The sequence below is a fragment of the Amblyraja radiata genome, chromosome 19 (assembly GCF_010909765.2).
Source record: "Amblyraja radiata isolate CabotCenter1 chromosome 19, sAmbRad1.1.pri, whole genome shotgun sequence".
In the NCBI taxonomy this organism is placed as follows: domain Eukaryota; kingdom Metazoa; phylum Chordata; class Chondrichthyes; order Rajiformes; family Rajidae; genus Amblyraja; species Amblyraja radiata.
Window position 1 is genome coordinate 2,522,490 of NC_045974.1, and position 17,461 is coordinate 2,539,950.

A 17,461-nucleotide genomic window follows, 5' to 3' on the forward strand; every position below is an offset into this window, starting at 1 on the left:
TAGTGGAAGCAGGTAGGGAGACTGACAAACACCTCTGGGAACCGCACGGGAACCTTGGGTGGGGCGCAAAGTCTCCAGAGGCTTCCGTTCAGGTTTCCTAGTGGGACAGGGGCATTACTCCAGCACTCTGTGAAACGTCACCTACAGTATCCATGTTCTCCACAGATGCTGCCTGACTTACGCCAAACCAGTTACGCCAGCACTTTTTTTGTAAACCAGCTTCTGCAGTTCTCTGTGGTTCGGCATTAGTTATTCCACTTTCTCATCCATTCTCTACAAACCAGGGACAAGTTATAGGGGCTAATTAACCCAAGCAACCTACAAACCTGCACGTCTTTGGGATGTAGGAGGAAACCGGAGCACTGGTAAGAAACCCACAAGAGAGAGCATGCAAACTGCACACAGGCAGCACCCGAGGTCAGAGTCGACCCCGGGTCTCTGGCGCTGTGAATCAGCGGCTCTACCTGCTGCACCACCGTGCCAATCCATCAATGAGGCTTGGCGAGGCTGTCTATAAGGAGCAGGTAAGCTCCAGAATTAATCTTCATTCATCTTCCAGACTGATGTTGTCTACATTGGCAGTAGAAAGCTTGTACGAGGTGAACAGTAGACATGAATTTCTGCCTAATTAAAGCTGCTTACCGTCACTGGAGAATACTTCACTTAATGCTGAATATTATTGTACTGCAGATGGGAATAAACTCTGTATAGTTTGCACGTTAGTTTAACCGAGTAACATGTTTGGCTGGCACAGTGGGTAGAGCTGCTGTCTCACAGCGCCAGAGGCCCAGGTTCGATCCTGACCTCGAGTGCTGTCTGTGTGGAGTTTGCACGTGCCTCATGTGACCGCGTGGGTTTTCCCCGGGTGCTCCGGTTTCCTCCCACATCTCAAAGACGTGCGGGTTTGTAGTTTTATCGACCCCCTGTTAACGACCTGTTTTCAATCAATTCTACACTGTATTAACAAGTCTCAGGTAGACACAAAATGCTGGAGTAACTCAGCGGGACAGGCAGTGTCCCTGGAGAGAAGGAATGGGTGACGTTTCCAGTCGAGACCCTTCCTCAGACAAGTCTCGATAGACATAACATTTATTTTTTCACCTGCAAATCAGTTCCACATATCCCCTATCCTCAAAAACACTTCAAATATTGAGTCTTATTATTCAGTCTTATTAAATGTGTACACCCTGTCATGTGGTCATTGTTAAAATTAAGTATCTTGCTATGCCTGTATAGAATTTGTGCGGCACGGTGGCGCAGCGGGTAGAACTGCTGCCTCACAGCACCAGAGACCAGGGTTCGATCCTGACTACGGGTGCTGTCTGTACGGAGTTTGTACGTTCTCCCCGTGACTGCGTGCGTTTTCTCTGAGTGCTCCAGTTTCCTCCCACAGTTTCAGTTTAGTTTATCGTCACGTGTACGGAGGTACAGTGAAAAGCTTTTGTTGCGTGCTAACCAGTCAGCAGAAAGACAATACGTGATTACAATCGATCCATTTACAGTGTACAGGTACATGATAAAGGGATGTAGACAAAAGTGCTGGAGAAACTCAGCGGGTGCAATAGCATCTATGGAGCGAAGGAAATAGGCAACGTTTCGGGCCGAAACCCTTCCCTAGACTCCTGATAAGGGAATAACGTTTGGAGCAAGGTAAAGCCAGCAAAGTCCGAGGGACATCTAAGTGGTAGATAATCGTTCAGCACTGCTCTCTGGTTGTGGTAGAATGGTTCAGTTGCCTGATAACAGCTGGGAAAAATCTATTCGTGAACCTGGAGGCGTGCGTTTCACACTTCTGTGCCTCTTGCCCGATGGGGGTGGGGAAAAGAGGGAGTGGCCGGGGTGCCACTCGCCAGAATCCAAAGACGTATAGGTTTGTAGGTTAATTTGGCTATGATAACAATTTAAAATTGACCCGAGTGTGTTACGGATAGTGGCAGCATACGGGCGATGGCTGGTCAGCGCTGGAAGGACCCGTCTCCACGCTGTATCTCTAAACTAAACTAAACTCATTTATTTTTTATGATCCGATCAAGTCTGTTCGATCCAACCAGGAATGGAAGGTAATTAGATTTTTTAATTAATGATGAATCTTCAAAATAAGTCAGTCACACTTGGAAGGTTTTCTGCGGGTCATGTCTTTTTTTGCCAGAGTTCCTGGGACCAATAACGTGGATTAATCCCTCCCGGGGGCAGCAGGGGTGAACAATTGCATTCTGCGTAACTGTAAACACATTTCATGGCTGAGTGGCAAAAAGGTATTTTCAGCTAAACCAGTACAGCCCGAGCCAAAGCCATGGGTTCTGAATATATGCAGAGACTATGAAAGTAAACGCTACATATTAAAATGAGGCAGCAATTCTCCACTTGAAATAACCAACCACTTGGTCAATACTTCACAGCCAACAAAACTATAGTACATCTGCTTTTTATTGTTAAGTTTATGTAGCAACAGGTGACTTGGTTCTGATCTGAGCACCATGCAACCTGTATCTGTAAGGAAGGGTACAAGGAACAGCAGATGCTGGTTTACAAAATAAGATGCAAAGTGCTGGAGTAACTCAGTAGGTCAGGCAGCATCTCTGGGGAACATGAATATGCAATCTATAGAAGGGTCCCGACCTGAAACGTCACCTATCCATGTTCTCCAAAGATGCTGCCTGACCCGCTGAGTTACTCCAGCACTTTGTGAAACGTCACCTATCCATGTTCTCTAGAGATGCAGCCTGACCCGCTGAGTTACTCAAGCACTTTGTGAAACGTCACCTATCCATGTTCTCTAGAGATGCTGCCTGACCCGCTGAGTTACTCCAGCACTTTGTTACTTAACTATAAGGAAGGAGGCCCCTATATAAGTGGCAGTGGATCGATGTGAGCTTGACTGGGGACATGTGTCTGACAGGGTAAATGTCACCAGTATTGTCTCTCCGAAGCTTGAGACTTGAGATTTGAGACATACCGCATGTAAACTGGCCCTTTGGGCCCATTGAATCCGCGCCGACCAGCGATCACACTAACACTATCCTGCACACCAGAGAAAACTTTACAACTTTACAACTTACAAATCTTTTAACCAATTAACCTACAAACTTGTACGTCTTTGGAGTGCCGGTTGAAACCGGAGCTCCTGGAGAAAAACCCACGCGGCCACAGGGACAAACTCCTTACAGACCGCGCCCATGGTCAGGATCGAACCTGGGTCCCTGGTGCTGTGAGGCAGCAACTCTATCGCTGCGCCACCCTGCTGTCCTATGTCATGCCTGGGGAACAGACTGATCAGACTGCACTTCCAGATTCCAAGTACAGTTTCTAATAATCTTATACGTTTCAATAAGCTGTTTCAATAAGATGCCCTCTCATCCTAAATTCCAGAGTATACAAGCCCAGCCGCTCCATTCTATCAACATATGACAGTCCCGCCATCCCGGGAATTAACCTCGTGAACCTATTCTCAATAGCAAAAATTCCCAGATTATTTAAGACTGGAGGGACCATGGTCAAAATCAGAAATTGAGTCTGAAGTTATTTCCAGTGTTAATGGACTTAAGGTTAAAAAAACTGAGTGTATAGGAGTGGTTTCCAGCATACAATAGGTGAAGGAGCCCAGAGATGTACATACTCATATATCACGGAGACAGGTTGGAGACATATTTAATACCTCAAGAGAATAATTTTCAATTTGAAAGGAAAAGCATTAGTCAATGCACAAGAGATTTGGAAATAAAAACCTGACAAGTCTTGTGAGTGCAGATAGAACCTCATTTGCAAGATTGCTGTCATAAAAGCAACGATTTAAAAGATAAAATGTGAACAGGAAGAATAAGGCTGAAAGAGAATTCAGACAAGAGATAATGTTAAATGGAAATTGACCTCAAGATGCATGCCAGAACTATTAATTTTAAGCTAAACAGCCCCCGCTCAATGTAACATTTCACTGCAGTCGTCTAGGGACTTGTTTGAGAATTGTACAAGTCACATTCAGAAAAGGACACAAAGTGCTGGAGAAACTCAGCAGGTCAGGCACCATCTCTGGAGAACATGGATAGATGATGTTTCGGGTCTGGACCTTTTTTCAGGCTGATTCCATAAACTAGTTTACGAAAGAATCAGTCTGAAGAAGTGTCTCGACTCGAAACATCACCTATCCATGTTCTCCAGAGATGCTGCCTGACCCGCTGAGTTACTCCAGCACTCTGTGAAACGTCACCTATCCATGTTCTCCAGAGATGCTGCCTGACCCGCTGAGTTACTCCAGCACTCTGTGAAACGTCACCTACCCACGTTCTCCACAGATGCTGCCTGACCCGCTGAGTTACTCCAGCACTCTGTGAAATGTCACCTATCCATGTTCTCCAGAGATGCTGCCTGACCCGCTGAGTTACTCCAGCACTTTGTGTTTTTTCTTGTAAACCAGCATCTGCAGTTCCATGTGTCTACATCCAAGGTAGGATTGTGCCCGTTACCAAATTAAGAAGGTTGACAAATATCATGAAACAGGAGACTATAAATGATGACCCAAATTCAAATGATTTCTAATTTCTCCTCACCTTAATCCTACATTTCATACCCTGTAACCGGGGACTGTAATCCCTTTATTTGAGACATCCCACCCAGGAGAAACATATCCCACATCGAACCCTTATCTCCCAGTCAGAATTTGTCAGGTTCTGACCTCGGGTGCTGTCTGTGTGGAGTTTGCACCTTCTCCCGTTGAACGTGTGGCTTTCCTCCGGGTGCTCCGGTTTCTTCCTACATCCCCAAGACGTGTCCGTGAGGATAATCAGCCTCTGTAAAATTGCCCCAAGTGTGTAGGGAGCGGCTGAGAAAGTGGGATAAAATAGAACAAGTGTGAACAGGTGATCGATGGTCGGCGTGGACTCGGTGGGCCAAAGGAGGACTTGTTTCTGTGCTGGACCTCGATAAATGATTTACAATCCCAGGCACATCAATCCTTAATTAAGCTTCACAATGAGGTTATTGACCTTTAAGATGCTGTTACAGGAACAGCTCAATAGTGTCATCACACTGACAGCCACCAGGGACTCGATGGGGAAACATCAATTGTAATTCACCAGCTTGTTGATTAATTAGAATTTACAACATTCCTTCTGAGTGATTAACTAGTCTGCACCAATCATTCATTATGACATCCGGGCAACTGCGACTGGAGGAATGGAAAAGCATAAAATGGAAGATAGACACAAAAAGGTGGAGTAACTCAGCGGGTCTGACAGCATCTCCGAAGGAAGAGAAGGAATAGGCGACGACGTTTCCAATCGGTTCTTCATACATAAAATGGATGCAGGGCTAATCTGGAATCATGCATCGAAAGAGGGAGAGAGGGAGAGAGGAAGAAAGAAAGAAAGAAAGAAAGGAAGGAAGGAAGGAAGGAAGGAAGGAAGGAAGGAAGGAAGGAAGGAAGGAAGGAAGGAAGGAAGGAAGGAAGGAAGGAAGGAAGGAAGGAAGGAAGGAAGGAAGGAAGGAAGGAAGGAAGGAAGGAAGGAAGGAAGGAAGGAAGGAAGGAAGGAAGGAAGGAAGGAAGGAAGGAAGGAAGGAAGGAAGGAAGGAAGGAAGGAAGGAAGGAAGGAAGGAAGGAAGGAAGGAAGGAAGGAAGGAAGGAAGGAAGGAAGGAAGGAAGGAAGGAAGGAAGGAAAAAGAGAGACAGAAGGAAAAAGAGATAAAGAAGGAAAAAGAGAGAAAGAAGGAAAAAGAGCGAAAGAAGGAAAAAGAGAGAAAGAGAGAAAGAGAGAGGGGGGGGAGAGAGATTTATCTCAGACTTACACGTCACAGTTATGTGAGATTCCTCTGGACATCCCACTGCGGTTCACAACGTTACAATTCCCACTCGATCCTGCAACAAGACGAATCCTGCAGGACATTGCAGAGGTTTGTGGACACCGTTCAGACCATCAAGTCAAGAGTCAAGAGAGTTTATTGTCATGTGTCCCAGATAAGACAATGAAATACTTGCTTGCTGCAGCACAACAGAATATTGTAAGCATAAATACAGAGCAGCATCACACAAACCAACCTCCCTTCCTTTGCCTCCATCTACACCTCACGCTGCCTCGGCAAGGCCAGCAGCATCATCAAAAACCAGTCGCACCCCGGCCACTCCCTCTTTTCCCATCTCCCATCAGGCAAGATGTACAGAAGTGTGAAAACGCACACCTCCAGATTCAGGGACAGTTTCTTCCCAGCTGTTATCAGGCAACTGAACCATCCTCTCACCAACCAGAGAGCGGTCCTGAGCTACCATCTACCTCATTGGAGACCCTCCAACTATCTTTAGTTAGACTTTACTGGACTTTATCTTGCACTAAACGTTATTCCCTTTATGAATGAATGAATAAGTTTATTGGCCAAGTATTCACATACAAGGAATTTGCCTTGGTGCTCCGCCCGCAAGTAACAATATGACATACAGTGACAGTTAGGAATGACACATAAAACATTAAACATTGATAATAAAATATTATTGATGAAACATGTGAATTGAATAAAATACCAGAGCAAAAGGAGGCTACAGATTTTTGGTTATTGAGTAGAGCTACTACTCGTGGGAAAAAGCTGTTTTTATGTCTGGCTGTGGCAGCTTTGACAGTCTGGAGTCGCCTTCCAGAGGGAAGTGATTCAAAGAGTTTGTGGCCAGGGTGAGAGGGGTCAGAGATGATCTTAACCACTCGCTTCCTGGCCCTTGCAGTGTACAGTTCAACAATGGAGGGAAGGTTGCAGCCAATAACCTTCTCTCCTGATCGGACGATTCGCTGCAGCCTCCAGGTGTCGCGCTTGGTGGCTGAGCCAAACCAGACCATGATGGAGAAGGTGAGGATATACTCTAGGATGGCCGTGTAGAATTGGACCATCATCATCCTGTATCTGTGGACGACTAGATTGTAATCATGTACAGCCTTTCCGCTGATGGATAGCTCACAACAAGAAAGCTTTTCACTGTACCTCGATACATGTGACAAACTAAACCAAGTGTTTCTTCCAAAAACCAAGCTCCAGTTTCCTTGCCCATCCCAAAGACGTGCGGGTTTGTAGGTTAATTGGCCCTCAGTAAGTTGCCCCTAGTGTGTAGGGAATGGATAAGAAAGTGGGATGACACAGAGCTAGTGTGAACGGATGATCGATGGTCAGTCTGGATCGGTGGGCCGAAGGGCCTGTTTCCATTCTGTACCACACACTCAAATAATGCACCTTATTTAAGCCAGAGCTTTAGTCTAAATGCAGGATTCACCTGTAGCAATAAATCAGGCAATGCAAGTTAACTGACAGTGTGAGATATTGTTTAATTTCCATTCTTATTTAAAATAAATTTGCCTATTTTTCTTTTGAAAAAAAATTCTAGACTTAAAAGTATTAAAATATATCGTGTTAATAAGTATTAAAATATTTATCTCTGAACTAAACTCAACTAATATTACTGTTTGAAGTCACATGGGGAAAGTGTCAAAGACTAATTCTACCTTCTCAGCCTGAGAGTTGAGGAACTGTTTATTAGGAAAGGAATTAAGAAAAAGAATTAATTGCAGACAAGGTTGACAGAGGTTAATTCCACGAAGGACACTCTCTGGAATAATCTTTCCCAGTTTTATTATTCGGGCATGGGTGGAACCTCTAAGGAGCGGAGTAATCAGCCCTTTGCAAAGATAAGGCATAAACCAGCCTCTGTAACCAGACGATAGCAATATGTTAAGTGTGTGAGTTCAGCGTTTGATAACCAAGTCTTGCCATCTCATAGAACATTGCACTCTTCATTGCCTCCATCACTATCTGTAACCAGGGTGGCACGGTGGTGCAGCGGTAGAGTTGCTGCCTTACAGAGCTTGCAGCGCCAGAGACCCGGCTGTCTGTACGGAGTTTGTTCGTTCTCCCCATGACCTGCGTGGGATTTCCCCAAGATCTTCGGCTGCCTTCCACATTCCAAAGACCTACTAGTTTGTAGGTTAGGTACACAAAAATGCTGGAGAAACTCAGCGGGTGCAGCAGCATCTATGGAGCGAAGGAAATAGGCAACGTTTCGGGCCGAAACCCTTCTTCAGACTGATGGGGTGGGGGGGTTGGGGGGGTGGGGGGGTTGGGGGGGTGGGGGGGGGTGGGGGGGAGGGGGGGGGGGTGGGGGGGGGGGGGGGCGGGGGCGGGGAGAAGAAAGGAAAAAGAGGAGGAGGAGCCCGAGGGCTGAGGGATGGGAGGAGACAGCCCGAGGGCTGGGGAAGGGGAGGAGACAGCAAGGGCTAACAAAATTGGGAGAATTCAATGTTCATGCCCGCAGGATGCAGACTCCTCCCCAAGCGGAATATAAGGTGCTGTTCCTCCAATTTCCGGTGTTGCTCGCCCTGGCCATGGAGGAGAAACAGGACAGAGAGGTCGGATGGGGAATGGGATGGGGAGTAGTTTGTAGGTTAATTGGCTTGGTATAATCTTAAGAAAAAATAGTTCCTAGTGTGTGTAGCAGAGTGTTAATATGCGGGGATGGCTGGTCGGTGTAGACTAGGTGGGCCGAAGGGTCTGTTTCCATGCTGTATCATAAACTAAACTTAGTACTAGTCAACTTTAATTTTCGTTTAGCTTAGAGGTACAGTGTGGAAGCAGACCATTCGGCCCACCGTGTCCGCGCCGACCAGCGATCATCCGTTCAATAATTCTATTCTGCACACGAGGGACAATCTACAGAAGCCAATTAACCTACAAACCCACATGTCGCTGCAGTGTGGGAGCACCCGGAGTAAACCCACACGGTCACCGGGACAATGTACACCATCCTACACACACACGGTGGACAAGTTATAACTTTTACCGAAGCCAATTAGCCTACAAACGTGTACGTCTTTGGAGTGTGGGGGGGAAACCCGAGCACCCGGAGTAAACCCACACGATCCCGGGGAGAATGAACAAACTCCATACAGACAGCACCTGTAGTCAGGATGGAACCCGGGTCTCTGGTGCTGTGAGGCGGCAACTCTACCACTGCGCCACCGTGACACAGTTATTTGGCAGTGAATTTCAGGCTTCTTTGCATTGATAAAATAAGCACGTCTATTGCATCTAGTTCTGTTTATGTAGCAGTGTGTACAACAACATTGTATTGGTGAAACACATTAGATAATGATGAATCTGTACATTGCTGACAGCCATTGATTAGCATTGAACAGTACAGCATATGAACAGGCCCTTCGGCCCATGATGTCCGTGCCGAACATGATGCCAAGTTAAACAAATCTCCACTCACAGAGCCATAGAGTCATACAGCACGGAAACAGGCCCTTCGGCCCACAATGTCCATGCCAACAAAGATGCCCCATATAAGCTATATTTGGCCCATTTCCCACTAAGCCTTTCCTAAGCATGCACCTGTCCACTGCCTCGAATGTTACCTGACCCGCTGAGTTACTCCAATACTCTGTGTTCGACACAAGATTCCAGCTCCTGCAGTTCCTTGTGTCTACATAAACTAATTTCATTTGCCTGCACATGATCCATATCCATCCATTCCCTGCATATCCACGTGCCTGTGTAAAAGCCTCTTAAACGTCATTATGGTATCTGCCTCCACCACCACCCCTGGCACTACCCCACACATCTCCTTTAAACTTTGTCCCTCTCACCCTAAGGCGATGCCCTCTAGTCTTTGATGAAGGTTCTGACGGTCTACTGTTTCTAAGCCTCTAATAATTTTTTATACCTCTATCAGATCTCCCTTCAACCTCCGACGTCCCAGGGGAAACAACCCAAGTACAATTTCATCGCTTCACCTGTATTTGTCTCTCCTTAAGTAACCCTGTCACGTCCAACTTTACTTGTATCTTGAAGCAGCCGAACACTGCATGCTTCGCTTCATAATGAAATAATACTGAAATACTCCAAGTGTTAAAATAACTCCCTGCCCACCATTCACTGTGACAAGGAATGCGCTCTGAACACCAGTGACTGCTTTAACACTCAGCATTTTACATGTAAGAGGCAAGGTGCTGTTTATGTGTCTGAAGTTATGAGTGTGAAGAAGGGTCTCGCACCCGAAATGTCACCGATCCTTCTCTCCGGAGATGCTGACTGTCCCGCTGAGTTTTGTGTCTACCTTCTCCTTTTTTTTTCCTGTCAGTTTCTATTAACTTTTTCGAATTTTCTCAAATTAAGTAAAAAGTAAGCATGAAGGTACAGCAGGCAGTGAAGAAAGTTAATGGCATGTTGCCCTTTATAACAAGAGGAATCAAATATCGGAGCAAAGAGGTCCTTCTGCAGTTGTACAGAGCCCCAGTGAGACCACACCTGGAGTATTGTGTGCAGTTTTGGTCCCCTAATTTGTAGAAGGAGATTCTTGCTATTGCGGGAGTGCAGCGTAGGTTTACAAGGTTAATTCCCGGAATGGCGGGACTGTCATATGCTGAGAGAATGGAGCGGCTGGGCTTGTACACTCTGGAGTTTAGAAGGATGAGAGGGTATCTTATTGAAACATATAAGATTATTAAGGGTTTGGACAGGTTAGAGGCAGGAATCATGTTCCCGATGTTGGGGGAGTCCAGAACCAGGGGCCACAGTTTAAGAATAAGGGGTAAGCCATTTAGAATGGAGACGAGGAAACACTTTTTCTCACAGAGAGTGGTGAGTCTGTGGAATTCTCTGCCTCACGGCGGTAGGTTCTCTGGATGCTTTCAAGAGAGAGCTAGATAGGGCTCTTAAAGATAGCGGAGTCAGGGGATATGGGGAGAAGGCAGGAACGGGGTACTGATTGTGGATGAGCAGCCATGATCACATTGAATGGCGGTGCTGGCTCGAAGGGCCGAATGGCCTACTCCTGCACCCATTGTCTATTGTCTATTGACATTTCCACACAGCGTGAAAGGTGTAGACTGGCCACCCCATCTATGTCTCTCATAATTGTGTACAATTCTCTCAGGTCCATGAACGTGATGTTGCAGCTTTACAGGACTTTGGTGCAGAGTGTGCGGCTCCCTCAAGCTCTGGCGTTCCAGAGAAAACTATCCAAGTATTTCCAACTTTTCCCTATAGCTAATGCCCTCTAATCCAGGCAGCATTCTGGCAAACGTATTCTGCACCCTCTCCACATCCACCCTGTGATGAGCCGACCAGAACTGCTCTCAATACTCCGAATGCGGTCAAACCAAGTTCCTCAAAGGCTCGACCAGTGGGAAATGGAATTAGCATCGAGAGCCGGTTTTATTCAAGAGATCATCTTGTCTGAGGTGTCAGAGAAAGCATCTAAAATAAATAGAGGGACAGAACATGAAGATAGACACAACATACTGGAGTAATAGCCCTGTCCCACAGTACGAGTTCATTCCAAGAGCTCTCCCGAGTTAAAAAAAAAATCAAACTCGTGGTAAGCACGGAGAATGAACGTAGCGGGTACGTCGGAGCTCGGGGACGTCTCTTAACGCTAACGGGAGGTACTCGGGAAGACTCGCTAACGGCAGGTAAGCACGGGAAGACTCATGAAGATTTTTCAACATGATGAAAAATGTCCACGAGAGCCCCGAGTACCGACGAGTGGCCATTACCGTAAATCTCCGAGTTCGAATCAGGGCAAACCCGGGGGAGCTCTTGGAATGAACTCGTACAGTGGGACAGGGGTTTAACTCAGCGGGAGAGAAGGAATGGGTGACGTTTCGGGTCAAGACCCTTCTTCAGGACTCCACCCGAAACGTCACCCATTCCTTCTCTCCAGAGATGTCGCCTGTCCCGCTGAGTTACTCCAGCCGTTTGTGTCTATCTTCGGTGTAAACCAGCATCTTGCTGCACGGAAGATGAAGGTTTGTTTACAGTGGCGGGGGACATGGAGTAAACATCCAAATATTCTCTTGGCGATAATGGGGGAAGAGAGGACATTGTGCTGCGTGCGTTCGGCATCAATAAACACGGAGTGTGTGATGTCGGGCCTGAAGTGTCAATAGATTTACTGGAGTGAAACAGCAATTGGGACGCTAATTGTACAGGAGAGGGGTTCATTATTTGCTGTTGATGACAGCGGCCTCATGCTGCTAAAGGCATTGAAGAGCTGAGTTGAAACGCTGAAGCAAAACTCGGTGCCAGCTCCTGCCAGCATCCTCGCATATCCGAACATGTCTGTGGAATTCTCTGCCTCAGAGAGCGGTGGAGGCAGGTCCAGTACAAGGGGTCACATCCAGAACAAGGGGTCACGGTTTAAGGATAAGGGGGAAATCTTTTAGGACCGAGATGAGAAAAACATTTTTCACACAGAGAGTGGTGAATCTCTGGAATTCTCTGCCACAGAAGGTAGTTGAGGCCAGTTCATTGGCTATATTTAAGAGGGAGTTAGATGTGGCCCTTGTGGCTAAAGGGATCAGGGGGTATGGAGAGAAGGCAGGTACAGGATACTGAGTTGGATGATCAGCTATGATCATATTGAATGGCGGTGCAGGCTCGAAGGGCCGAATGGCCTACTCCTGCACCTATTTTCTATGTTTCTATCTGGATGCTTTCAAGAGCGAGCTAGAAAGGGCTCTTAAAAACAGCGGAGTCAGGGAAGAAGGCAGGAACGGGGTACTGATTGGGGATGATCAGCCATGATCACATTGAATGGCGGTGCTGGCTCGAAGGGCCGAATGGCCTACTCCTGCACCTATTGTCTATTGGAAGTTTTCTCAGGAATCAATGTGATTTAATTCGCGGCAAGGTCAGACAGAGGCGCAGGAGAAACAGTGACCAAAGCAGGACACAGGACACAGGTTCAAGGTTTAAGGTGAAGGGGAAATGATTTAGTAGGAATCTGAGGGGCAACTTCTTCACACTTGAGGATGGTGGGTGTATGGAACAAGCTGCCAGAGGAGGTAGTTGAGGCTGGGACTATCCCAACTTTCAAGAAACAGTTAGACAGGTACTTGCCCACACCAGCCAACATGTCCCAGCTACACTAGTCCCACCTGCCCGCAAACGCGGGCAGATGGGACTAGTGTAGCTGGGACATTGTTGGCCGGTGTGGGAAAGTTGGACCGTAGGACCTGTTTCCACACTGTATCACTGTAACAGTTAGACAGGTGCATGGATAGGACAAGTTTGGAGGGATATGGACCATGCGCAAGTAGGTGGGACTAGTGTAGCTGGGACATGTTGGGCCGAAGGGCCTGTTTCCATGCTGTATCACTCCACGACTCAATGAAAGCACCCTGGATGTGCAGCAGCGACTCTACCACTGTGCCACCATGCCGCCCACCACTGCACAGAGAAATGAAACACAAAGCGCTGGAGTAACTCAGCGGGTCGGGCAGTATCTCGGGAGGACATGGATATGTGCTGATTCGGGTCGGGATCATTCTTCAGCCTCAAAGTTGCAGAACAGGGGAGCAGTAGGAATAACGGAGGGGGTGGCGTGGGGGTGGGGCAGTGAGAGGGGGTCTCCCAGAACTCCCACCAGAGAGAGGAGGAGAACCGAAGAATTGAAAATATTCTTTCAATTACCTGAAGAAGGGTCCCGACCTGAAACATCGCCTCTGCGCGTTCTCCACAGAAGCTGCCTGACATTCTTTCCATAGAGGGAGTACAGAGAAGGTTCACCAGACTGATTCCTGGGATGGTAGGACTTTCATATGAAGAAAGACTGGATAGACTCGGCTTGTACTGGCTAGAATTTAGAAGATTGAGGGGGGATCTTATAGAAACTTACAAAATTCTTAAGGGGTTGGACAGGCTAGATGCAGGAAGATTGTTGCCGATGTTGGGGAAGTCCAGAACAAGGGGTCACAGTTTGAGGATAAGGGGGAAGTCTTTTAGGACCGAGATGAGAAAAACAAAATTACACAGAGAGTGGTGAATCTGTGGAGTTCTCTGCCACAGAAAGTAGTTGAGGCCAGTTCATTGGCTATATTTTAGAGGGAGTTAGATGTGGCCCTTGTGGCTAAAGGGATCAGGCGGTATGGAGAGAAGGCAGGTACAGGATACTGAGTTGGATGATCAGCCATGATCATATTGAATGGCGGTGCATGCTCGAAGGGCCGAATGGCCTACTCCTGCACCTATTTTCCATGTTTTTATGGTTCTATGACCCACTGAGTTACTCCAGCACTCTGTGAAACGTCACCTCTCCATGTTCTCCACGGATGCTGCCTGACCCACTGAGTTACTCCAGCACTCTGTGTCTTTAATTGAAAGTCATCCCCTCATTTCAAATGCACAAAAGGTGCATTGATCCACGATGCCTGATCAATAATATGAAACCACGTTTATCATGTCAGCCATCAACATCTTCATCCAGTCAAGCACAAGTAATTAACCATTCATTCATAATTATCTGTAAAGACCTCTGTAAATCCTGATTGAAACTGAATCCCCCGGCTTTGATCTTCAGGTTTATATTAACAGATGGCCTCGCGTGTTCCTGCTGGTGGGACTTCAGTTAGAGATCTTTTAAACCTTGTTTGGTGATTGTTATTTTTTTTTTTCCTTCCACGTTTATTCTCTGCCCTTTAGGCGGTGCGGGCGCTAACTGGTGGTGAGAGGGGAAGGATGGCCAACACGAGCGGGCCAGACGGGTCTGTCGGCAACTTCACGGACATTGATGATGCAGGGAGCCCCTACGAGACGGTCGAGGTGGTCTTCATCGTGGTCGTGGCTGGCTCGCTGAGCCTCGTGACCATCATTGGAAACATTCTGGTGATGGTCTCCATCAAGGTGAACCGACACTTGCAAACCATCAACAATTATTTTATTTTCAGCCTGGCCTGCGCTGATTTGATCATCGGGGTTTTCTCCATGAATCTCTACACCATTTACATTGTCATGGGCTCCTGGCCTATGGGCCCGGTGGTGTGCGACTTGTGGCTGGCTCTAGATTACGTTGTCAGCAACGCCTCAGTCATGAACCTTCTCATCATCAGCTTCGACCGCTACTTCTGTGTGACCAAACCACTCAGCTACCCGGTGAAGAGGACCAACAAGATGGCCGGAATGATGATCGCGGTGGCCTGGGTCCTCTCCTTCGTCCTCTGGGCACCGGCCATCCTCTTCTGGCAGTTCATCGTGGGCGAGCGCAAGGTCCCGCAGGGCGAGTGCCACGTCCAGTTCTTCTCCAACCCCGTGGTGACATTCGGCACGGCCATCGCTGCCTTCTACCTGCCCGTTATCATCATGACCATCCTGTACGTACACATCTCCCGGGCCAGCAAAAGCCGGATCAAGAAAGACAAGAGAGAGCCGGAGTTGACCAAAGGTGCGGTCGTCTCCCCCAGCCTGGCCCGGGGCAAGCCCACCACCAAACCCGACAACAACAACGTCTCCTCCAGCAGCCCCCTCGACGGCTTGCCGCCGGTCAAAGTACAAAACGGCAAAGCGGTGATCGACAACTGTGGTCCGGGGGAGGAGAAGGAGATGTCCAACGACTCCACCTCGGCCAGTGTTGCTGCTTCCATCCAGAAGGAGGAGGAGGGGGCGGTGGATGGGGGCACTAGGGTCCCGGCCGTGCCCACGCCCGCTTCCTCCGGCCGCTTCAGGGTGGACGGCTCCAAGTTCTCCTGCATCAAGTCCGAGAGGAGCGAGTCAGCGGCGGCCAACAACGGCGACAGGGAGAGGGAACTGGCCGCCGCCCGCAAGATCGTCAGAATGACCAAGACGCCGGCCAAGAAGACGAAGAAGAAAGGCGCTGTGTCGCGGGAGAGGAAGGTGACCAAGACCATCCTGGCCATCCTGCTGGCCTTCATCGTCACCTGGACCCCGTACAATGTCATGGTCCTCATCAATACCTTCTGTTCCGTCTGCGTCCCCAACACGGTGTGGACCATCGGCTACTGGCTCTGCTACATAAACAGCACCATCAACCCCGCCTGCTACGCTCTCTGCAACGCCACCTTCAAGAAAACCTTCAAACACCTCCTCTTGTGTCAGTACAAAAATATTGGCGCCACGAGATAGAGAATCACAAACCAAGCAAGCAATGAACGTTTTTTTATACCCATTGAAGCGGACTTTCACAATGTGTCTCTGTAAATGTATGTAAGTAATAAGTGCAACATGCCAGAGTATACTAAGTGTTCAAGAAGGAACTGCAGATGCTGGAAAATCGAAGGTAGACAAAAGTGCTGGAGTAATAATGCCCCTGTCCCACTTAGGAAACCTGACCGGAAAACCTCTGGAGACTTTGCGCCTCACTCAAGGTTTACGTGCGGTTCCCGGAGGTTGCAGGTGGTTGCCGGAGGTTGCAGGTAGTGGAAGCAGGTAGGGCGACTGACAAAAACCTCCGGGAACCGCACGGAAACCTTGGGTGAGGCGCAAAGTCTCCAGAGGTTTCCGTTCAGGTTTCCTAAGTGGGACAGGGGCATTAGTGTTTAAGAAGGAACTGCAGATGCTGGAAAATCGAAGGTAGACAAAAGTGCTGGATGAACTCACCGGGTGCAGCAGCATCGATGGAGCGAAGGAAATAGGCAACGTTTCAGGCCCGAAACCCTGAAGGAAATAGGCAACGTTTCGGCCCGAAACGTTGCCTATTTCCTTCGCTCCATAGATGCTGCTGCACCCGCGGAGTTTCTCCAGCACTTTTGTCTACCATGCCAGAGCATATTTCAAGTAGACATTCTACATAATAGGGTGAAAGCACATTTGAACTACGTCCGATGAATTTTTTAACGGTCTGCTGTAAATGAAGAGTGCGTCGGTTGTTAGAGACACGAGGAACTGCAGCTGCTGGAATCTTGAGCAAAACACAAAGTGCTGGAGGAACTCAGCGTTTAAGAAGGAACTGCAGGTGCTGGAAAATCGAAGGTAGACAAAAATGCTGGAAGAACTCAGCGGGTCAGGCAGCATTAGTGGAGAGGTATATGGACACACTGATCTGTTCTGTAGTCAATGCCTACTATGTTCTGTTGTGCTGAAGCAAAGCAAGAATTTCATTGTCCTATCAGGGACACATGACAATAAACTCACTAGAACTTGAGAATGGACAGATGATGTTTTCTTTGCGATTGATTGTAGTGGGTGGGGGGAGAGCACTGGAAGAGAGAGGAGGGGGCAGGACAAAGCCTGGCAAGTGATAGGTGGATACAGGTGAGGAGTGGGTTGGTTGGCAGATGGGTGGAGTAAGTGACACAGGTGGGAGGTGAAATGGGAGGAGGTGTGGAATGCAAAGCCGGAGAGAGTGATGTGGGTGGAAGGGGAGGGGGGAGGAGAGCAGAGGGGTGGGGTCGTGACAGAAATGGGTGTGTATTGAGTGGAGGGTGGGGGGAAGGTACATGGAAGTGAGCTGGAGTGGGGCAGTATTTATTTTTTTCATTTTTTTATTTTTTTAATTAGAAGCAACTGTACAAAGATAAAACATTCGGCATCTAAAATTATACAATTGTTGTAGAGCTTCATGTTTAACCTTATAACCTGAAAATGAGAGAAGAAAAGGCAACGAGAATAAGAGAGGAAAAGAGTGAAAAGTGAAAATATAGATCGAAAAATAACAGAAGGAAGTTCCCTGGCTGAAAAATATAGAAATAAGAAAAAAGAAAAA

At 47.7% G+C, this 17,461-nt stretch overlaps 1 protein-coding gene across 1 annotated transcript in view; it reads left to right on the forward strand.

The window, feature by feature from the left end:
* chrm2 (cholinergic receptor muscarinic 2) overlaps positions 1 to 16,034 on the forward strand; it is a 38,646-nt gene extending 22,612 nt beyond the window's left edge. Inside the window, exon 2 of the mRNA XM_033037451.1 lies at positions 14,446 to 16,034. Within this exon, the coding sequence (XP_032893342.1) occupies positions 14,482 to 15,882 (1,401 nt within the window). The 5' untranslated portion in view covers positions 14,446 to 14,481 and the 3' untranslated portion in view covers positions 15,883 to 16,034. The remainder of the gene's footprint in view (positions 1 to 14,445) is intronic.
* The last annotated feature ends 1,427 nt before the right edge of the window (positions 16,035 to 17,461 follow it).